This window comes from Oncorhynchus kisutch, linkage group LG12 (genome assembly GCF_002021735.2).
Source record: "Oncorhynchus kisutch isolate 150728-3 linkage group LG12, Okis_V2, whole genome shotgun sequence".
Lineage (NCBI taxonomy): Eukaryota > Metazoa > Chordata > Actinopteri > Salmoniformes > Salmonidae > Oncorhynchus > Oncorhynchus kisutch.
The window spans coordinates 3,911,786-3,936,213 of NC_034185.2; the positions used below are offsets into that span (position 1 = coordinate 3,911,786).

The 24,428-nt window shown below is 44.1% G+C and overlaps 1 protein-coding gene across 3 annotated transcripts in view; it reads right to left on the bottom strand.

Moving 5' to 3' along the window:
* Positions 1 to 1,076: 1,076 nt before the first annotated feature.
* The window catches only part of ccm2 (CCM2 scaffold protein), a 41,739-nt gene continuing 18,387 nt past the window's right edge, over positions 1,077 to 24,428 (bottom strand). Inside the window, exons 1-10 of one of the 3 annotated variants that reach the window (XR_004211831.1) lie at positions 21,241 to 23,558; positions 18,884 to 19,060; positions 18,646 to 18,729; positions 18,219 to 18,402; positions 13,525 to 13,661; positions 13,251 to 13,386; positions 12,739 to 12,796; positions 7,663 to 7,801; positions 3,355 to 3,493; positions 1,077 to 2,874 (exon numbers count right to left, since the gene is read on the bottom strand). Coding sequence is in view for 2 of the 3 variants with exons in the window: in XM_031836742.1 (XP_031692602.1) it covers positions 2,576 to 2,874; positions 3,355 to 3,493; positions 7,663 to 7,801; positions 12,739 to 12,796; positions 13,251 to 13,386; positions 13,525 to 13,661; positions 18,219 to 18,402; positions 18,646 to 18,729; positions 18,884 to 19,060; positions 23,536 to 23,547 (1,365 nt within the window). In the remaining variant the exon portion in view is untranslated. Of the gene's footprint in view, positions 2,875 to 3,354; positions 3,494 to 7,662; positions 7,802 to 12,738; positions 12,797 to 13,250; positions 13,387 to 13,524; positions 13,662 to 18,218; positions 18,403 to 18,645; positions 18,730 to 18,883; positions 19,061 to 21,240; positions 23,658 to 24,428 lie in introns of those variants that run through there. The other 2 variants (XM_031836742.1, XM_020475743.2) reach the window with 2 other exon arrangements.

Consider the following 24,428-nt stretch of genomic DNA (forward strand, 5'->3'; position numbering starts at 1 on the left):
AGTGCCCATAAAGCTCTGGTCAAAAGTAGTGCACTAAATAGGGAATAGGGTGCATTTGAAACGCATCATAAAAAGGAAAGCAGTAAATAATATACAGAGCAGGAGGAAATACTCAGTGGATTAAGTTGACCCCCTCCCAGAGTGGTGGATTAAGTTGACCCCCTCCCAGAGTGGTGGATTAAGTTGACCCCCTCCCAGAGTGGTGGATTAAGTTGACCCCCTCCCAGAGTGGTGGATTAAGTTGACCCCCTCCCAGAGTGGTGGATTAAGTTGACCCCCTCCCAGAGTGGTGGATTAAGTTGACCCCCTCCCAGAGTGGTGGATTAAGTTGACCCCCTCCCAGAGTGGTGGATTAAATTGACCCCCTCCCAGAGTGGTGGATTAAGTTGACCCCCTCCCAGAGTGGTGGATTAAGTTGACCCCCTCCCAGAGTGGTGGATTAAGTTGACCCCCTCCCAGAGTGGTGGATTAAGTTGACCCCCTCCCAGAGTGGTGGATTAAGTTGACCCCCTCCCAGAGTGGTGGATTAAGTTGACCCCCTCCCAGAGTGGTGGATTAAGTTGACCCCCTCCCAGAGTGGTGGATTAAGTTGACCCCCTCCCAGAGTGGTGGATTAAGTTGACCCCCTCCCAGAGTGGTGGATTAAGTTGACCCCCTCCCAGAGTGGTGGATTAAGTTGACCCCCTCCCAGAGTGGTGGATTAAATTGACCCCCTCCCAGAGTGGATTAAGTTGACCCCCTCCCAGAGTGGTGGATTAAGTTGACCCCCTCCCAGAGTGGTGGATTAAGTTGACCCCCTCCCAGAGTGGTGGATTAAGTTGACCCCCTCCCAGAGTGGTGGATTAAGTTGACCCCCTCCCAGAGTGGTGGATTAAATTGACCCCCTCCCAGAGTGGTGGATTAAGTTGACCCCCTCCCAGAGTGGTGGATTAAGTTGACCCCCTCCCAGAGTGGTGGATTAAGTTGACCCCCTCCCAGAGTGGTGGATTAAGTTGACCCCCTCCCAGAGTGGTGGATTAAATTGACCCCCTCCCAGAGTGGATTAAGTTAACCCCCTCCCAGAGTGGTGGATTAAGTTGACCCCCTCCCAGAGTGGTGGATTAAGTTGACCCCCTCCCAGAGTGGTGGATTAAGTTGACCCCCTCCCAGAGTGGTGGATTAAGTTGACCCCCTCCCAGAGTGGATTTCCGCAGCCCGCCCGAAATCACATTAGCACAATACAAAAATCCTCATCAACATCCGTCAGTTTAAACTGAAAAAAGTGGCTGACTAAATACTTTTTTCTTAAAGAGATTTCAGTTTCCTTACATCCTTTCCTTAATCCGTCACATCCGTCGACGTCCAAATCCGTTTTTGCTCTACGACCCCCCCCCCCTTTTGCCTCACAAGACTCGTTTGAAGGTCCCCTGGTACCAGTTGGAGAAAAAAAAAAATGAATGGAAGTATATATGGAGATAGTTTAGCGTCAAATATATGTAATAAAATTGAAAAGATTTCTCGATCTTTCTTATATCTCGCAGATATTGAACACACACCTCAGAACAAACTTCCTTTAGATCTGTCGTTCCATGTAGTGAATCTGTTACTCAATGTGTTTGTATGGGCTAAAGGCAGTAAGGCCAAATTCACTGTTTCATCAAATCAGTTTGATATATTTTCTTTATATTTTCAAGGGATCTTAAAATCAAAAAGCTACATGCCTTCTTAAAACAATTCCATATGTTAGCAGAGTAGAACCTCACCTCTCCCCCAGTCTTAGACAGGGCTGAGACTGTATAGAAGGTTAATGATTGACCTTAAAGAACAGAAATACAGGCTAACTACTACATACACGAACCTAAGTCATTATAAAATATTCACTATTCTGTGTCCAGGCACATCTTCTGGTCTGCGTGTCAAATGGTACCCTTACTTCCTGTACAGCGCACCCACAGACTCCGATTGGCCGTGTTCCAGAGCAGCTGTATGAAGGGAAAACTGTGACTGACTTGACCCACATATAATACTCGAGTAGGTCGTTTTTTAATGATCTAAGGTGATTTGTAGATCAGTCGGTCTCAACTCGCCTTTTAAAGTCGGCTGCAATGTCAAACGCACCCATTGTGAAGCGAGACACCAGACAGAGCATTGTGGGTATTCATGATGGTCGCCCTCAGGAGGGCGACTCAGCTTCATTCTGGTCACTGATGGCAGATGCTGCCAATAACGATCAAAACTCCAGAGACTTAAAAGTAAAAACCACTACGAATGGATCAATAAAGTTTTCTTTAAAAGGCCGAGCGGATTGGCCCCACGCTGGCTCACACTGAAAGCTGATTGGCCACAATGCACAGCATGTCATCATCAGGGGTTTGGATCTGGGCTGGCTGGATCGTCCTCTCTCTTGGTTAAGGACGAGTAGGGACTAGGGGGTATGAGTTAGGGCATAGGGAGAAGGGTTTAGGGTCTAGGGTGTGACCCCTCTTGGTACATACTGCAGCACAGTTTCGATGGTAGGGAGTAGGGTCTAGGGGGGTAGGGCGTCATCCCCTCTTGGTCCATACTGCAACCCAGACTCGAGGCAAGGGGTTAGAGGCTAGGGTGTGACCCCTTCTTGGTCCATACTGACACCCAGAGCCTCTATATCATTACTGATATCAGAGATCATGCGGTCCCATTCGTCTCCTTCGGAGGGCACAAGCCCTTCGTCAGACCCACCCCCGTCCCCTCCCACCGCCCCGTTCCCATTGGTGGTTGAGTCGGAGGCGGAGCTGGCGGTGCGGCGGTAGCGTCCGAAGCTGTCAGTGATGATGCCACGACCGTCCTTAACACCGATGGTCTCCAGGAAGTTCTCAAAGTGTTGGCTGTCCTTCTCTGGGATGAACGGCCTCAGACCTGGATGGACATGGGATCGGAAAGGGGGAGAAAAGACACAGACAGTCTGAATCACAGAACCAGGGGCTCTAAGGAGCCAAATAAATTTAGCAGCACAATGAAAATTCTTTTTGGTATTAAAGCTAGAGTCCCTCATTTCTCTAGACTCACAGGTGCTTCTAAATTAACAATCCAGGACACACAGCACATATGTAGGCACATAAAATGGTCCCACTGTAGAACCCCGAGAGCCTTAAGTGAACTGAAATAGTGCAGACTCATTTCACAGTCAAGCTGAAACAGCAAGGTCCTGTTCAATAAAGGCACAACGAAAGCAAAAACAGGGATTGGGAAACACAAAATAAGCATTCTCAATGGTCAAGCTCAGGTAAAAATCTCCCGTTCGTTTCACAATTGTTTCCTGCTGCTCGGCTTGACCTCTAAACACATCCCAGGTTTGACCTTTTACCCTATGACCCCCATACAGGAAGTGGTTCTCACCCAGTAGGAGGAACTTCCTGCTGTCCCCGTAGAGCTGGCGAAGGTTGATACAGAACTCATGGACGGACGCTCCGTTACGGTACTCATGAAGAAGAGTAGCAAACTGCTGGATCTCCTGAGACGACAACTTGGTACGCAACTTAGAGGAAAAGAGGGCGGAGGGAGAGAGAGAGAGGGGGAGGGAGGGAGGAGAGAGGGAGGGAGGAGAGAGGGGGAGGGAGGGAGGAGAGAGGGGGGGGAGGGAGGGAGGAGAGAGGGGGAGGGAGGGAGGGAGGGAGGAGAGAGGGGGAGGGAGGGAGGGAGGAGAGAGGGGGAGGGAGGGAGGAGAGAGGGGGAGGGAGGGAGGGAGGGAGGAGAGAGGGGGAGGGAGGGAGGGAGGAGAGAGGGGGAGGGAGGGAGGAGAGAGGGGGAGGGAGGGAGGGAGGAGAGAGAAAAGGGGGGAGAGGGGAGGGAAAAAGGTTAAAGAAAAATAAAATGAGATGAGCCTAAAAGAGGGTTAGGTTAGCTGCAACTAAACAGCTGTACATATTTTATAGATCACCATACTATCAAATCAAACTTTATTTGTCACATGCGCCGAATACAACAGGTGTAAACCTTACCGTGAAATGCTTACTTACAAACCCTTAACCAAGAACTGCATAGTTCAAGAAATAGAGTTGAGATATTTACTAAATAAACTCAAGTAAAAACAATGAAATAACAATAACGATGGCTACAGCAAGAAAAAGTATGAACCCTTTGGAATTACCTGGATTTCTGCATAAATTAGTCAAAACAATTTGATCTGATCTTCATCTATGTCACAGCAATAGACAGTCTGCTTAAACTAATAACACAAACAATGATACGTTTTCCTGTCTTTATTGAACACAGTGTAAACATTCACTGTGCAGGGTGGGAAAAGTATGTGAACCCTTGGATTTAATAACTGGTTGACCCTCCTTTGGCAGCAATAACCTCAACCAAACGTTTTCTGTAGTTGAGGATCAGTCCTGCACAACGGGATCAGGAGGAATTTCGGACCACTCTTCTGAGCAAAACTGTTCCAGTTCAGCAATACTCTTGGGATGGCTGGTGTGAACTGCTCTTGAGGTCATGCAACAGCATCTCAAATGGGGTTGAGGTCAGGACTAGGCGACTCCAGGAGGCGTATTTCCTTCTGTTGAAGTCATTCTGTTGTTGATTTACTTCTGTGTGTTTTGGCTCATTGTAATGTTGCGTCACCAAACTTCTGGGTGATGTCCTGTTGAGCTTCAATTGGCGGACAGATAGCCTTACATTCTCCTGTAAAATGTCTTGATAAACTTGGGAAATCTGTCGATGATAGCAAGCTGTCCAGGCCCTGAGGCAGGAAACAGTGATGCTCCCTCTACCATACTTTAAAAAAAAATTCTCAACACATGGTGTTGTGTGTTCCTTCCAAACAACTCAACTGTAGTTTCATCTGTCCACAGAATATTTTGCCAGTAGCGCTGTGGAACATCCAGGTGCACTTTTGCAAACTTCAGACGTGCAGCAATGTTTTTTTTGACAGCAGAGGCTTCTTCCGTGGTGTCCTCCCATGAACACTACTCTTGTTTAGTGTTTTATGTATCGTAGACTCGTCAACAGAGATGTTAGCATGTTCCAGAGATTTCTGTAAGTCTTTAGCTGACACTCTAGGATTGATTCTTCTTAACCTCATTGAGCATTTTGCTCTGTGCTCTTGCAGTCATCTTTGCAGGACGACCACTCCTAGGGAGAGTAGCAACAGTGCTGAACTTTCTCCATTTATAGACAATTTGTCTTACCGTGGACTGATGAACATCAAGGCTTTTAGAGATACTTTTGTAACCCTTTCCAGCTTTATGCAAGTCAACAATAAACTTAGGTCTTCTGAGATCTCTTTTGTTCGTGGCATGGCTCACATCAGGCAATGCTTCTTGTGAATAGCAAACTCACATTTTGTCAGTGTTTTTAATAGGGCAGCTCTAACCAACATCTCCAATCTCATCTCATTGATTGGACTCCAGGTTAGCTCCTGACTCCAATTAGCTTTTGGAAAAATCATTAGCCTATGGGTTCACATACTTTTTCCAACCTACACTAACTGTTTAAATGTATTCAATATAGACAAGAAAACAACTATAATTTGTGAGTTATTAGTTTAAACACATAGTGTTTGTCTATTTTTGTGACTTAGATGAAGATCAGATCAAATTTGATGACCAATTTATGCAGAAATCCGGCTAATTCCAAAGGGTTCACATACTTTTCTTGGCTATATATATATGTATATGCAAGTGGTATACATTGTTCAGCAGTCTTATTGCTTGGGGGTAGAAGCTGTTTTGGACCTAGACTTGGTGCTCCGGTACCGCTTGCCGTGTGGTAGCACAGAGAAAAGTCTATGACTTGTGTGACTGGAGTCGTACAATTTTTTGGCCGTTTCTCTGACACCGCCTAGTATATAGGTCCTGGATGGCAGGAAGCTTGGCCCCAGTGATGTACCGGGCCTTTTGCACTACCCTCTGTAGCGTCTTACGGTCAGATGCCGTTGCTATACCAGGCGGTGATGCAACCGGTCAGGATGCTCTCGATGGTGCAGCTGTAGAACTTTTTGAGGATCTGGGGACCCCATGCCAAATCTTTTCAGTCTCCTGAGGGGGAATAGGCGTTGTCATGCTCTCTTCAGGACTGTCTTGGTGTGTTTGGACCATGATAGTTTGATGTGGACACCAAGGAACTTGAAACTCTCGACCCACTCCACTGCAGCCCCGTTGATGTGAATGGGGTGTGTTCTTCCCTCTTTTTCCTGTAGTCCACGATCAGCTCCTTTGTCTTGCTCATGTTGAGGGAGAGGTTGTTATCCTGAAACCATACAGCCAGGTCTCTGACCTCCTCCCTATAGGCAGTCTCATCGTTGTCGGTGATCAGGCCTACCACCGTTGTGGCTTCAGCTAACTTAATGATGGTGCTGGGGTCGTGGGTGAACAGTGACTACAGGAGGGGACTAACCATGCACCCCCGAGGGGCCCAGTGTTGAGGGTCAGTGTGGCAGATGTGTTGTTGCCTACTTTTACCACCTGGGGGCAGCCTGTAAGAAAGCCCAGGATACAGTTGCAGAGGGAGGTGTTTAGTCCCAGGGTCCTTAGCTTAATGATGAGCTTTGTGGGCACTACGATGTTGAACACTGAGCTGTAAATCAATGAACAGCATTCTCACATAGTAGTTCATTTTGTCCAGGTGGGAAAGGGCAGTGTTGAGTGCGATTGAGATTGCGTCATCCGATCTGTTGGGGTGGTATGCAAATTGAAGTGGGTCTAGGGTTTCCGGGATAAATGGTGTTGATGTGAGCCATGACCAGTCTTTCAAAGCACTTCATGGCTCCCGACGTGAGTCATTTAGGCAGGTTACCAGCGCTTTCTTGGGCACAGGGACTATGGTGGTCTGCTTGAAACATGTAGGTATTACAGACTTGGTCAGGGAGAGGTTGAAAATGTCAGTGTTGACACTTTCCAGGTGGCCCGATGATAATTTCTTGTTTGCTTATGGCCTTGTACAGCTTGTTGAGTGCAGTCTTAGTGCCAGCATCTGTTTGTGGTGGTAAATGGACAGCTACAAAAAATATAGATGAGAACTCTCTTGGTAGATAGTGTGGTCCACAGCTTATCATGAGGTGCAATACCTCAAGACTTCTTTAACATTAGACAATGTGCACCAGCTGTTATTGACGAATAGAAACACCCCCACCACCCCTCATCTTACCAGAACGTAGCTGTTCTGTCCTGCCGTTGCACGGAACACCCAGCCAACTGTATAGTATATCCGTGTCGTCATTCAGCCACGACTTGGTGAAACATAAGATATTACAGTTTAATACCCCGTTGGTAGGATAGTCTCGAACGGAGATCATCCAGTTTATTCTCCAGTGATTGCATGTTGTCCGATAGAACGGCTAGTAGAGGCGGGTTACCCACTCGCCGACGAGGCACCCTGATCTCTGCCCCATGTGCTTCTGTCTTTTCTTCACGCGAATGATGGGGATTTGGGCCTGTTCTTCGGATAGCAGTATATCCTTCTCGTTGGACTCATTAAAGAAGAAAAAAAATCTTCATCCAGTTTGAGGTGCGTAATCACTGTTCTGATATCCAGAAACTCTTTTCGGTCATAAGAGACGGTAGCATCAACATTTATGTACAAAATAAGTTACAAACAATGTGGAAAAAAAAACCACACAAAATAGCAGTTGGTTAAACGGCAGACATCCCCTCAGGCACCATTATTCATCCATACACGCACAGACACACAACACACCCACCCTACCGTGGTCATGTAGTCTTGTAGCAGCTCTGTGGCGGTGGTGCTCAGCTCTCCTTCGCTGGCTGTCTTGGTCTGAGGGGAGGCTGGGGTGGAGGTGGGGGACGGAGAGTCGCCCCCTGCCTCTAGAGAACCCTGGAAAGAACTATAGAACAAACAGAACCACATCAACAGAACCCTACAGAACTATATCATTAAAACCCTACAGAACCACATCACTAAAACCCTACAGAACCACATCATTAAAAACCCTACAGAACCACATCATTAAAACCCCAACAGAACCCCATCACTAAAACCCCTACAGAACCACATCACTAAAACCCAACAGAACCACATCACTAAAACCCTACAGAACCACATCATTAAAACCCTACAGAACCACATCACTAAAACCCTACAGAACCACATCACTAAAACCCAACAGAACCACATCACTAAAACCCCTACAGAACCACATCACTAAAACCCAAAAGAACCACATCACTAAAACCCCTACAGAACCATAGCAAGCTGTCATGATCAAAACATATGGTTGCTAAAATAGGAAGAGGTCTGTCCATGATAGGGCGTTGCCGTCTTGACATCTCATTTGACCAGACTGGTCCTATAGGCCCTAGTTTTGTCACACCTGGACTACTGTCCAGCTGTGTGGTCATGTGTAGTTTCACCTGGACTACTGTCCAGCTGTGTGGTCATGTGTAGTTTCACCTGGACTTACTGTCCAGCTGTGTGGTCATGTGTAGTTTCACCTGGACTACTGTCCAGCTGTGTGGTCATGTGTAGTTTCACCTGGACTACTGTCCAGCTGTGTGGTCATGTGTAGTTTCACCTGGACTACTGTCCAGCTGTGTGGTCATGTGTAGTTTCACCTGGACTACTGTCCAGCTGTGTGGTCATGTGTAGTTTCACCTGGACTACTGTCCAGCTGTGTGGTCTGGTGTAGTTTCACCTGGACTACTGTCCAGCTGTATGGTCATGTGTAGTTTCACCTGGACTACTGTCCAGCTGTGTGGTCATGTGTAGTTTCACCTGGACTACTGTCCAGCTGTATGGTCATGTGTAGTTTCACCTGGACTACTGTCCAGCAAAGAAGGAAATCGGTGGATTTCAGTTGGTCCAGATCAAAGCAGCACGTATCGCACTTAGATCTACACGCAGGGAAGATGTCATTCTCTCCTGGATCAAAGTTGAGCCGAGAGATATTGATGTGTCTGTTCAAGTAGTTGGCAACACAGTACAGACACTCGTCGGTACAACACAAGACATTCAACCAGAGGTCTCTTCACAGTACAGAAACTCGTCAGTACAACACAAGACATGCAACCAGAGGTCTCTTCACAGTACAGACACTCATCTGTACAACACAAGACATTCAACCAGAGGTCTCTTCACAGTACAGATACTCATCTGTACAACACAAGACATGCAACCAGAGGTCTCTTCACAGTCCCCACGTCCAGAACAGAGGCTGGGAAATGCACAGTATTAAATAGAGCCATGACTACGTGGAAGTCTCTGGTAACCCAGGTAACTCAAGCCTCAAGTCTCTGGTAACCCAGGTAACTCAAGCCTCAAGTCTCTGGTAACCCAGGTAACTCAAGCCTCAAGTCTCCGGTAACCCAGGTGCCTCAAGTCTCTGGTAACCCAGGTAACTCAAGCCTCAAGTCTCTGGTAACCCAGGTAACTCAAGCTAGCAATAAAACCAGATAAGACCACCTTACTGTACAAAAAGGACTGAAGAGACACAGCCATTTTGTATATATTGTATTGTAATTTTCACTGTACTATATATTAGACCTAGATATTGTGTATTGATATGTAGGCTACAGTCTAATAATGTTCTGTACTATATATTAGACCTAGATATTGTGTGTTAGTACTGATATGTAGGCTACAGTCTAATATTCTGTACTATATATTAGACCTATATATTGTGTGTATGTACTGATATGTAGGCTACAGTCTAATAATATTCTGTACTATATATTGTGTGTATGTACTGATATGTAGGCTACAGTCTAATAATATTCTGTACTATGTATTGTGTGTATGTACTGATACGTAGGCTACAGTCTAATAATGTTATGTACTATATATTAGACCTAGATATTGTGTGTATGTACTGATACGTAGGCTACAGTCTAATGTTCTGTACTATATATTAGACCTATATATTGTGTGTTAGTACTGATATGTAGGCTACAGTCTAATATTCTGTACTATATATTAGACCTATATATTGTGTGTTAGTACTGATACGTAGGCTACAGTCTAATATTCTGTACTATGTATTGTGTGTATGTACTGATACGTAGGCTACAGTCTAATATTCTGTACTATGTATTGTGTGTATGTACTGATACGTAGGCTACAGTCTAATATTCTGTACTATGTATTGTGTGTATGTACTGATACGTAGGCTACAGTCTAATATTCTGTACTATGTATTGTGTGTATGTACTGATACGTAGGCTACAGTCTAATATTCTGTACTATGTATTGTGTGTATGTACTGATACGTAGGCTACAGTCTAATATTCTGTACTATGTATTAGACCTATATATTGTGTGTATGTACTGATACGTAGGCTACAGTCTAATATTCTGTACTATGTATTGTGTGTATGTACTGATACGTAGGCTACAGTCTAATATTCTGTACTATGTATTGTGTGTATGTACTGATACGTAGGCTACAGTCTAATATTCTGTACTATGTATTGTGTGTATGTACTGATACGTAGGCTACAGTCTAATATTCTGTACTATGTATTAGACCTATATATTGTGTGTATGTACTGATACGTAGGCTACAGTCTAATATTCTGTACTATATATTGTGTGTATGTATTGATATGTAGGCTACAGTCTAATATTCTGTACTATATATTAGACCTATATATTGTGTGTATGTATTGATACGTAGGCTACAGTCTAATGTTCTGTACTATGTATTGTGTGTATGTACTGATACGTAGGCTACAGTCTAATATTCTGTACTATGTATTGTGTGTATGTACTGATACGTAGGCTACAGTCTAATGTTCTGTACTATGTATTGTGTGTATGTACTGATACGTAGGCTACAGTCTAATATTCTGTACTATATATTAGACCTATGTATTGTGTGTATGTACTGATATGTAGGCTACAGTCTAATGTTCTGTACTATGTATTGTGTGTATGTACTGATACGTAGGCTACAGTCTAATGTTCTGTACTATGTATTAGACCTATGTATTGTGTGTATGTACTGATACGTAGGCTACAGTCTAATATTCTGTACTATATATTGTGTGTATGTACTGATACGTAGGCTACAGTCTAATATTCTGTACTATATATTGTGTGTATGTACTGATATGTAGGCTACAGTCTAATATTCTGTACTATGTATTAGACCTATATATTGTGTGTATGTACTGATACGTAGGCTACAGTCTAATATTCTGTACTATATATTGTGTGTATGTACTGATACGTAGGCTACAGTCTAATATTCTGTACTATATATTGTGTGTATGTACTGATACGTAGGCTACAGTCTAATATTCTGTACTATGTATTGTGTGTATGTACTGATACGTAGGCTACAGTCTAATATTCTGTACTATATATTGTGTGTATGTACTGATACGTAGGCTACAGTCTAATATTCTGTACTATATATTAGACCTGTGTGTATGTACTGATACGTAGGCTACAGTCTAATATTCTGTACTATATATTAGACCTATATATTGTGTGTATGTACTGATACGTAGGCTACAGTCTAATATTCTGTACTATGTATTGTGTGTATGTACTGATACGTAGGCTACAGTCTAATATTCTGTACTATATATTAGACCTATATATTGTGTGTATGTACTGATACGTAGGCTACAGTCTAATATTCTGTACTATGTATTGTGTGTATGTACTGATACGTAGGCTACAGTCTAATATTCTGTACTATGTATTGTGTGTATGTACTGATACGTAGGCTACAGTCTAATATTCTGTACTATGTATTGTGTGTATGTACTGATATGTAGGCTACAGTCTAATGTTCTGTACTATATATTAGACCTATATATTGTGTGTATGTACTGATACGTAGGCTACAGTCTAATATTCTGTACTATATATTAGACCTATATATTGTGTGTATGTACTGATACGTAGGCTACAGTCTAATGTTCTGTACTATGTATTAGACCTATATATTGTGTGTATGTACTGATACGTAGGCTACAGTCTAATATTCTGTACTATGTATTGTGTGTATGTACTGATACGTAGGCTACAGTCTAATGTTCTGTACTATGTATTAGACCTATATATTGTGTGTATGTACTGATACGTAGGCTACAGTCTAATGTTCTGTACTATGTATTGTGTGTATGTACTGATACGTAGGCTACAGTATGTGTGATGTTTTAGATGCATTTCAGTCCTCAACTAATAATGTTCTGTACTGTGCATCATGTCATGTTTCATGTGGACCCCAGGAAGAGTAGCTGATGCTTTTGCAGTGGCTAATGGGGATCCTATTAAAAAACAAATAACAACCACCGGCTGAGAACCGCCGGCTGAGAACCGCCGGCTGAGAACCGCCGCCTGAGAACCGCCGCCTGAGAACCGCCGCCTGAGAACCGCCACCCTGAGAACCACCGCCCTGAGAACCGCCCCCCTGAGAACCGCCGCCCTGAGAACCGCCGCCTGAGAACCGCCGCCTGAGAACCGCCGCCTGAGAACCGCCGCCTGAGAACCGCCGCCTGAGAACCGCCGCCTGAGAACCGCCGCCTGAGAACCGCCGCCTGAGAACCGCCGCCCTGAGAACCACCGCCCTGAGAACCGCCCCCCTGAGAACCACCGCCCTGAGAACCGCCCCCCTGAGAACCGCCGCCCTGAGAACCGCCCCCCTGAGAACCGCCCCCCTGAGAACCGCCCCCCTGAGAACCACCGCCCTGAGAACCACCGCCCTGAGAACCACCGCCCTGAGAACCACCGCCCTGAGAACCACCGCCTGAGAACCGCCACCTGAGAACCTTGGAACTAACTGCATAACACACAGGCATAATTCTAGCTACTTACAAGGTGCTGGCCTCTGCTTCAAATGATTCCTTAAGGTCCACCTTGCTTGAAGAGTCGTCTTCACAATTAGAAAACATAAATAGATTCATATTTATTATCAAAACAATAACAAAATAACAGTGTTTTTAATTGCTGCTCTTAGTAAAAGTGAAAACATTTTGAGCTGGGCAGAGCCTCATCCCTATAGAGAGCACGAGGTTGGTGGCTACTTAATTGGGTAGGACGAGCTCGAGGTAATGGCTGGAGTGGAAATCAGTGGAATGGTATCAAATACATCCAACACATGGTTTCCATGGTTCCCAGGTATTTGATGCCATTCCATTCGACTCCTGTTCCAGCCGTTATTATGAGTCGTCCAACCTCTCAGCAGCCTCCACTGGTAAGAGAGAGGTGTCAGTGTCTGTGCGGGATTGATTAATATGTTAATTGATTGAGGTCTTCACCACTGTAGAGAGAGAGGTGTCAGTGTCTGTGTGGGATTGATTAATATGTTAATTGATTGAGGTCTTCACCACTGTAGAGAGAGAGGTGTCTGGTGGGGGTGGTGGCTCCGTCAAAGATGGCTCTGTCCAGGAAGTCTATAGTGGACTCAGTATAAACTATCTGAAACACCTGGCTGAGTAGGAGACACAGCTCCTCTGCTGCTGTCTGCAGACGACAGGAAACAGAGGTAAAGATCAACAAAGGGGAAATGGTTTGGGAACATAGCCAACAGTCTGAGAAAAGGTAGTTGTGTGTTTTGTCGATAGCCAGCAGGAGGAGGCAATGTGTGTGTGTGTCAGATACCTTGTTGTCTACAGCCAGTACTAGCAGACAGCAGACCTCTACCAGTACAGCCCCGCTCTCAGACAGAGAGCTGAGGGTCTGGGACTTAGACAGGTCAGGACAGGTACTGGGACACGGGGACACACCTGCCTCCTGGGCTGGAGAAGCAGAGAGAGAAAGCACACCATCATTACAATCATAATAATTAGCCTTCCATTTGAAGAGGATTCCGTACGCATCTAGATACATGGGCTCCTCTGATACAGGAACGATACGCATCTAGATAGATGGACTCCTCTGATACAGGAACGATACGCATCTACATAGATGGACTCCTCTGATACAGGAACGATACGCATCTAGATAGATGGACTCCTCTGATACAGGAACGATACGCATCTAGATAGATGGACTCCTCTGATACAGGAACGATACGCATCTAGATAGATGGACTCCTCTGATACAGGAACGATACGCATCTAGATAGATGGACTCCTCCAACACAGGAACTAAAAAAGTAAAGCCCTCTGTGTAAAAGGGGCTTAAGATGGCTGGCTACCCATTTAGAGCACCACCAGGTGCAGTGAGGTAAAGTAGGTAAAGTGGTTAGGTACCCATTTAGAGCACCACCAGGTGCAGTGAGGTAAAGTAGGTAAAGTGGTTAGGTACCCATTTAGAGCACCACCAGGTGCAGTGAGGTAAAGTAGGTAAAGTGGTTAGGTACCCATTTAGAGCACCACCAGGTGCAGTGAGGTAAAGTAGGTAAAGTGGTTAGGTACCCATTTAGAGCACCACCAGGTGCAGTGAGGTAAAGTGGTTAGGTACCCATTTAGAGCACCACCAGGTGCAGTGAGGTAAAGTAGGTAAAGTGGTTAGGTACCCATTTAGAGCACCACCAGGTGCAGTGAGGTAAAGTAGGTAAAGTGGTTAGGTACCCATTTAGAGCACCACCAGGTGCAGTGAGGTAAGAAAGGTAGTAGAGCTGGGCGATATGCACAAAAATCATATCGCAATAGATTGCCTGAATTGATACAATAACAATAACAATATATATATATATATAAGGGGTAGATCAGCTGTAATATTGCAGATAGATTTAGTGTCCTATCAATATAATTATTTGCATAATTGCCAATCCTCCATAATAAAAAATAAAAAAATGTCTATTTCCCCCTAACCTCTCCCCTAATTGGTGTAAACTACTATACAAGACTACTTAGACTTCTACTTCAACAGGACATATAACAAGCACTGTACATTGTACCCTATTTTCCTTTAGTCCATCAGCTACCCTCAACCCCTCCAATCCATCTCTGAAAACCCATCTAGTTTTTACTTGGCATATATTTTTCAAATGTGCTGTGATGTTTCACAAAAGTTCTATTGTCATAGTTTCTATAGATTCTAAATAAAAACATAATGTTTACTAAGAGTATTATATTATCGATCGATTGACTACGGGTTGTCAAAACACCCAGCAGTACTATTTGCAGAGTTAGTTTTCGGTAAATGTTGCGATTTTTCAACCATTCCCGAACCTACGACCAAGTTCCTTACCTTCATCCCCTTCGACTTGCCTCCTCCATTTTCGCAGTAATGCTGCATTGACTTGGTTGTAATTTTGGATAGAGCACATGTTCCCATATATTTTAGATAGCTCCATGTGTGACATAACTCCACCACTCCTATTTATGATATCATTAGCAAAACATTTAAAAATTGAAACACTTTTCCCTCCCAAAACATTTTTTTGGGGGGGATCAATTAGTATATTTGAGTTTAACAATCTTTATTCTGTCTTTTCTGGTGGATTAAACTGAAATTGCAAACAGCTCGTTTAAAAAGATAACGATATATATTCAAGATGATTTCACTTTCAAATAACCGGAAGTGATAGGTTGTAATTTGGCTAAAGGGAAAAAGGCAATTTTGGAACACGGGGTGAGGTGTTCTTACTAATCTGCTGGAGAACCAGCTCGAATTTAAATATAACACTTTTGTATGACTGAAGCCTTTAGTGAGAGGTCCAATGATTTAATATTTAATCATTCATATTTATTATATAAATAGGCCCGCTTAATTTTGTCTGGCTTTCCGTTCCAAATAAAGTGGAATATTCTTTGCTCATATAATAAAAAATAAAAAAAGACGTTAGGTTACGTTGGGTTAGGTTACGTTAGGTGTAGGCAGAGCCATACGTAAATACGTGAACTGAGACTAAAGAGTTAATCCGGGTTATTTCTCCACAAATAGGTGTTCTTTCCTTGTTAGCAGGATCTGATCTATTTTTGCTAACTTTCTATCAAAACGTAGTGCGGTGAGATCAATGATTTATTTCTGGATATGAATACAAAGTATGTCCACTTCACCATCAGACCATTTTATTGGTAAACTATATGCTAATGTAAACATTTTATTTTTTTAGTGATTCAATATATACAAATTTACTTATCATAGTTTGGTTGTAATCAAGAGAGGTTAGAGAAATGATCAAGCATCTCTATGAGGCTGTGCAGGGAACCAGATTGGGGATCAAAAAGAAAACATGAGTCGTCGGCGTACTTGGATTTCTAGCCCCTTGATATTATTGTTAGATCTGATTTTAATAGCTACCATTTTCAATGCCCTTAATAAATATGCTGATAATGGACAACCTTGTTTTACTCCCTTGATATTATTGTTAGATCTGATTTTAATAGCTACCATTTTCAATGCCCTTAATAAATATGCTGATAATGGACAACCTTGTTTTACTCCTCTTGATAGTTTAATGCTTTGAGTAGTATCCATTATTTAATATTTTACATCTAGGGTTTCTATACATGACTTTAATTCATTTTATAAGAGATCCTCCAAAACTGATAAACTCCAGTCCTACTTTATCAAAGGCCTTTTCAAAGTCAGCTATAAACCAGGCCTGGTTTCCCAGATGTTTCATAGTATTCTATTGTTTCCAGTCCTTATATTATCTCAAATGTATCGTCCATTACAACAACCTGTCTGTTTAGGATGAATAATATCTGACAATACCTTTTTCATTCAACGTGCTATATACATTTTGCTATGGTTTTAGCATCACGGTCCATAGAGGTATTTAAAACCGCGTTATAAACACCATAATAATACTGTTTGTAGGGTTGAGACATTATTCTACATATCAACGATAAGCCCAGAACATTAATAAAGCACCACAGTTCTGTATTTACGATCCTTTACACTATTAGTGGTTCCATGGTTGAAGTCGTTAACAATCAGCCATATTAGCAAACATTTCATTTCAAACTTCACATTTCTCTAGTATCATAATGAACAATATTAGCAAAATGCCTGCGATAAGTGATCAATATGGTCAGTTGTCAATCGGTTTTGGTTTATCGTCCCAGCTCTAGTAGGTAGATAGGTGGTTAGGTACCTGTGTTGAGCACCACCAGGTGTAGTGGGATAAGGTAGGTAAAGTGGTTAGGTACCTGTATTGAGCACCACCAGGTGTAGCGGGATCAGGTATGTAAAGTGGTTAGGTACCTGTGTGTTGAGCACCACCAGGTGTAGCGGGATAAGGTAGGTAAAGTGGTTAGGTACCTGTGTGTTGAGCACCACCAGGTGTAGCAGGATAAGGTAGGTAAAGTGGTTAGGTACCTGTGTGTTGAGCACCACCAGGTGTAGCGGGATAAGGTAGGTAAAGTGGTTAGGTACCTGTCTTGAGCACCACCAGGTGTAGCGGGATAAGGTAGGTAAAGTGGTTAGGTACCTGTCTTGATCACCACCAGGTGTAGTGGGATAAGGTAGGTAAAGTGGTTAGGTACCTGTCTTGAGCACCACCAGGTGAGCACCACCAGGTGCAGTGGGATAAGGTAGGTAAAGTGGCTAGGTACCGGTCTTGAGCACCACCAGGTGTAGCGGGATAGGTAAAGTGGTAAGGTACCTGTCTTGAGCACCACCAGGTGCAGTGGGATAAGGTAGGTAAGGTGGTTAGGTACCTGTCTTAAGCACCACCAGGTGAGCACCACCAGGTGCAGTGGGATAAGGTAGGTAAAGTGGCTAGGTACCTGTCTTGAGCACCACCAGGTGCAGTGGGATAAGGTAGGTAAGGTGGTTAGGTACCTGTCTTAAGCACCACCAGGTGAGCACCACCAGGTGCAGTGGGATAAGGTAGGTAAAGTGGCTAGGTACCTGTCTTGAGCACCACCAGGTGTAGCGGGATAGGTAAAGTGGTTAGGTACCTGTCTTGAGCACCACCAGGTGCAGTGGGATAAGGTAGGTAAAGTGGCTTTAGGTACCTGTCTTGCGCACCACCAGGTGTAGTGGGATAAGGTAGGTAAAGTGGTTAGGTACCTGTCTTGAGCACCACCAGGTGTAGCGGGATAAGGTAGGTAAAGTGGTTAGGTACCTGTGTGTTGAGCACCACCAGGTGTAGCGGGATAAGGTAGGTAAAGTGGCTAGGTACCTGTGTGGTGAGCACCACCAGGTGCAGCGGGATAAGGTAGGTAAAGTGGTTAGGTACCTGTGTGTTGAGCACCACCAGGTGTAGCGGGATAAGGTAAAGTGGTTAGGTACCTGTGTGTTGAGCACCACCAGGTGTAGCGGGATAAGGTAAAGGGGTTAGGTACCTGTGTGTTGAGCACCACCAGGTGTAGCGGGATAAGGTAAAGGGGTTAGGTATCTGTCTTGAGCACCACCAGGTGCAGTGGGATAAGGTAGGTAAAGTGGTTAGGTACCTGTCTTGAGCACCACCAGGTGCAGTGAGTCGTCTCGTATGTATGCCACGGCAGCGATGTCGTGGATGGGAACACGCAGTATGATGTCCTCTCCATCCCGCCACACCAGCTTCACATTATAGGCCGACAGACTGACCACTGCATCCTGCTCCGAAGTAAGCTGACCCGCCAACTGGTGGGACTTCTAGGTAACCAGGAAATGACGTCACAGTTTCACTCATGTTGTTCCCATCGCAACACAATATATCCCATGACTTTTCTTTGTAACGTCGTGGAAAAGTGAAATATCAGAGGCTTTATTCAAAACGATTAAAAAAGAAAGATCACCCTTTTTTTTTACCTTCTGTGAATAAATCTGGACTTTTAAATTCTTTAGTTTAAATTCTTTAGTGAACTATATAAAGGATCCTTTTGAGATGCAACTTACCCTGGCATTGTCAATGAGCTGTAGCACCTCTGTTCGACTGGAGGGGTTCAGGTATCCTGGTACTGACGTCAGCTGGCCCAAGTACTACAGAACACACAGGTCACAGTGGAACAGAGGATATAGACAATTATTAGGGTTTTTCAGAATCTGTGGGGAAACCTGGGATGTGAAGCTATCACCAACAATCTTAGCTCTTAGTCAGGTCCTCCTCCGTGCCCTGAGAGCCTTGACCTCTCACCTTGACTTCCTTCTCTACGTAGTCATTGAGCAGGATGTCAGGGTCGATGCGGTGGTCGGGGAGGGAGAGGGAGAAGGTGTGGAGGGCACGGCGTTCTGTAGTCTTCTCCTGAGCCTTTTTATCTCTACCCTTTTCTCCCTTCAGAAACACACGCTTGAAGGGAGACACGATACCCGGCTGCAGGGGGAGGTAGAGGGAGGGAGATGTAGAGGGAGGGAGATGTAGAGGGAGGTAGAGGGAGGGGGAGGGAGAGAGTGAGAGGGGATGGAAAGAGAGGGAGAGAGTGAGAGGGGATGGAAAGAGAGGAGGTAGGGAGGGTAGAGAAATAGTGACAGGGGAAGGGAGGGGAGAGGTATCATATTAATTCACAGTAACAACAAAGTATCAATAATATAAAGTCACCTAGGCCAGAGTATCTTTATGTTTATCTATAGGCTAAGCCTACACATCCGTATCAGGCTAAGCCTACACATCCGTATCAGGCTAAGCCAACCCATCCGTATCGGGCTAAGCCAACCCATCCGTATCGGGCTAAGCCAACCCATCCGTATCGGGCTAAGCCAACCCATCCGTATCGGGCTAAGCCAACCCATCCGTATCGGGCTAAGCCTACACATCCGTATCGGGCTAAGCCTACACATCCGTATCGGGCTAAGCCAACACATCCGTATCGGGCTAAGCCAACACATCCGTATCGGGCTAAGCCTACACATCCGTATCGGGCTAAGCCTACACATCCGTATCAGGCTAAGCCTACACATCCGTATCAGGCTAAGCCTACACATCCGTATCAGGCTAAGCCTACACATCCGTATCAGGCTAAGCCTACACATCCGTATCAGGCTAAGCCTACACATCCGTATCAGGCTAAGCCTACACATCCGTATCAGGCTAAGCCTACACATCCGTATCAGGCTAAGCCTACACATCCGTATCAGGCTAAGCCTACACATCCGTATCAGGCTAAGCCAACACATCCGTATTGTGTTTACTCTGGCCTTGTCCGTTCTGCTGCCCCTGTGTGTTTCCTCTGTTGGAAGCAGCGCGAGCTACTAGTTGTTAAAGCATTGGGCCAGTAACTGAAATGTTGCTGGTTTGAATACCTGAGCCGACAAAGTGAAAAATATGTCAATGTACACTTGAGCACTTAACCCTAATGCTTTACTACCCTAATGTGCTCCAGGGGCGCTTTACTACCATGGCTGACCATTGTGTGAGAAAAAATACGTATTTACCTGATTTGTTTGGTCTTGGCCATAGTGGAGTTTGGAGTGTGACTGTTTGAGGTTGTGGACAGGTGTCTTTTATACTGATAACAAGTTCAAACAGGTGCCATTAATACAGGTAACGAGTGGAGGACAGAGGAGCCTCTTAAAGAAGAAGTTACAGGTCTGTGAGAGCCAGAAATCTTGCTTGTTTGTAGGTGACCACAATACTTATTTTCCACCATAATTTGCAAATAAATAAATAAAAAATCCTACAATGTGATTTTCAGATTTTTTTTTTCTTCATTTTGTCTGTCATAGTTGAAGTGTACCTATGATGAAAATGACAGGCCTCTCTCATCTTTTTAAGTGGGAGCACTTGCACAATTGGTGGCTGACTAAATACTTTTTTGCCCCACTGTATTTCTGTTCTACCAAAGCTGTGGTTTTGTAAAAGGATGGTCTCCATCCACTCTAGTAGACTGGACACTAACTATTTAACTTTAAAAAATATATTTTTTAGAAATATTTAACTTTTACACGTTAACAAATGCAATACACCAAATGAAATATAAACATCTTGTTAATCTACCCATCGTGTCCGTTTTCAAAAAGGCTTTACAGCGAAAGAACAACATGTGATTATGTTAGGTCATAGCCAAGTTACAAAAACACACACAGCCATTTTTCCAGATAAAGATAGGAGTCACAAAAAGCTGAATTATAGATAAACTTAATCCTTAACCTTTGATGATCTTCATCAGATGATACTCATAGGACATCATGTTACACAATACATGTATGTGTTGTTCGATAAAGTGCATATTTATATACAAAAAATCTGTTTACATTGGTGCGTTACGTTCAGTCATGTTTTGCTTCCAAAACATCCGGTGATTTTGCAGAGAGTCACATCAATTTACAGAAATACTCAAAATAAACATTGATAAAAGATACAAGTGTTTTTTACAGAATTTAAAGATAGCGGTTGCATTAAGGAGAAGTCTGTGTCAGATTTCAAAAAAACTTTACGGAAAAAGCAAACCATGCAATAATCGGAGTATGGCGCTCAGACGACAAATCAAGCCAAGGAGATATCCGCCATGTTGGAGTCAACAGAAGTCAGAAATAACATTATAAATATTCACTTACCTTTGATGAGCTTCATCAGAATGCACTCTCAGGAATCCCAGAACAATAAATGTTTGATTTGTTCGATAAAGTTCATAATTTATGTTCAAATTCCTCCTTGTTGTTAGCGCGTTCAGCCCAGTAATCCATCTTCACTAGGTCCAGACAAAGTCCAAAAGTTCAGTTACAGTCCATAGAAACATGTCAAACGAAGTATAGAATCAATCCTTAGGATGTTTTTAACATAAATCTTCAATAATGTTCCAACCGGAGAATTCCTTTGTCTGTAGAAAAGCAATGGAACGGTAGCTAACTCTCTCGTGACCGCCCATCACGGGCTCGTGGCACTCTGCCAGACCACTGACTCAAAGAGCCCTTATGAGCCCCTCCTTTACAGGAGAAGTTTCTAAAGACGGTTGACATCTAGTGGAAGCCTTAGGAAGTGCAATTTGACCCCATAGACACTGTTTTCGATAGGCCAAGCTTTGAAAAACTACAAACCTCAGATTTCCCACTTCCTGGTTGGATTCTTCTCAGGTTTTCGCCTACCATATGAGTTCTGTTATACTCAGACATCAATCAAACAGTTTTAGAAACTGCAGAGTGTTTTCTATCCAAATCTACTAATAATATGCATATATTAGCAACTGGGACTGAGTAGCAGGCACTTTACTCTGGGCACGCCTTTCATCCAAACGAGAAAATGCTGCCCCCTATCCCAAACAGGTTTTAACAACACTTTCTGAAAAAAACTAGTTCATTGCATCCGCCATGGAGCCCAGTTTCATAATATGACCATATGCCCCAGCTGCCTGCCGTAGTTTTGAAGTAATCACGAAAAAAAACAGGCCTTATTTTAGAGCATTTTTCACCCTGCCAGCTCCTATTAGTTCTATTGAGCACCGTGGCACCAACTTGTCTTCCAAGCGTTCTAATCCCAGCCTATTGTTCTATGTCACAATGCCTGCTTTGCTATTGATGGTAATGAGACCTGCCCACGTTGTTGGTAGTTCAAATTTAAACAACAAAAAAATGACTTGTGGAACTCTGAGGTCGTCCCATTGTTTCCTATAGGGGAAAGATGTCTGTCTATTTCGCCAACGTGTGCATATTTAGATGTTTTTCAAGTCGGACACCATTTTTTTTTTTAAATCAGGAGAATCTCCTCTTTTTAATGATTTAACTCTGGCCAACGAGCTCGGTTGTCATCAAACGCTAGCCCCCAAATACTTTTTGCCCTTGGAACACTGAGCTCCCCCCATTGTTTTCCTATGGAGAGCCATGCCGGTCTATTTTGTCAAATACTTCAGACCAGAGCTCTATGGTACCCTATTCCCTATACAGTGACCTACTTCAGACCAGAGCCCTATGGAACCCTATACAGTGAACTACTTTAGACCAGAGCCCTATGGAACCCTATACAGTGACCTACTTTAGACCAGAGCCCTATGGAACCCTATACAGTGAACTACTTTAGACCAGAGCCCTATGGAACCCTATACAGTGAACTACTTTAGATCAGAGCCCTATGGAACCCTATTCCCTATATAGTGAACTACTTTAGAGCAGAGCCCTATGGAACCCTATACAGTGACCTACTTCAGACCAGAGCCCTATGGAACCCTATACAGTGACCTACTTTAGAGCAGAGCCCTATGGAACCCTATACAGTGACCTACTTTAGAGCAGAGCCCTATGGAACCCTATACAGTGACCTACTTTAGATCAGAGCCCTGGGGGATGCCATTTAGGACAAAGCCTTACTATCTCTGGTAGCTGCCCACGTTACACAATATTGCAGGTTCCCAGCATATTATATTATATAACCATCAGCATTTCAGCGCTAAAATAAAACACTGCCCCAAGCATGACATTAGCTATGTGGTTCTATACGACGCTGCTGTGAACATTACATAAAAACCTGCTGTTGTATACACACACACAGCGCGTGCGCGTGGCACACACACACACACACACACGGCCGGAACATGGTTCTGAGTTACAAACCACAGATATTGATTAGGTATATAAAATTTAAAAAAAAAACATCCGCATCTTCCTTCTGCTTTCTCCAAATGTAAAAAAAAAAGTTGAACACATGTTAACTCTACACTTACAATGTAGACCTAAGTGTGGAGTTCCTGTTCAGGTTAGCTGCTGAAGAGCACCAAATACAGCAGCAAGAGAAGCAGCAAAATGAAGAGCTCCATTAGAGCGTTGACAACGTCACCCATGACGACAGATCAGATAACGAATAATAAAAAAAAATTAAAAAAAAGGAAACTAACTTTTCCCAGCGTAGACATGTATTCCTACCTCAGTCTCCATTTAGCCGCAATGAAAGAGGAGCTGCTGTTTGTGTCTCTGCCTGTTGTCTGTGTCTGTTTGAGGCACTTACTGGGCGGTGTCTGACAGAGATAGTCTAGTCATTGAGCGGTGTCTGACAGAGATAGTCTAGTCACTGGGTGGTGTCTGACTGATAGCCTGGTCCCTGGGTGGTGTCTGACTGATAGCCTGGGAGGTGTCTGACTGATAGCCTGGGAGGTGTCTGACTGATAGCCTGGTCCCTGGGCGGTGTCTGACTGATAGCCTGGGAGGTGTCTGACTGATAGCCTGGGAGGTGTCTGACCGATAGCCTGGGAGGTGTCTGACCGATAGCCTGGTAAGTGTCTGACCGATAGCCTGGTAAGTGTCTGACCGATAGCCTGGTAAGTGTCTGACCGATAGCCTGGTAAGTGTCTGACCGATAGCCTGGTAAGTGTCTGACCGATAGCCTGGTAAGTGTCTGACCGATAGCCTGGTAAGTGTCTGACCGATAGCCTGGTAAGTGTCTGACCGATAGCCTGGTCCCTGGGGGGTGTCTGACTGATAGCCTGGTCCCTGGGGGGTGTCTGACTGATAGCCTGGTCCCTGGGGGGTGTCTGACTGATAGCCTGGTCCCTGGGAGGTGTCTGACTGATAGCCTGGTCCCTGGGTGTAAAGCCTGCTGCTTCATTCACCTACGTGTAACAGTTGGTACGTGAAGATTGACTGACACACTCAGTACGTGTTTGTGTGTGTTTTTCTCCAGAGGAAAGGGAGTGTTTCTGCTTCTCTATGCTGAGACACAAGAAGAGGAAGTGTATCAACCGCCAACTTCCTGTGATGGCACGTGCTGCACAAGTCGACTGTTTGAGTAACTTTTAAAATCTTTGTGAATGCACAAGTCC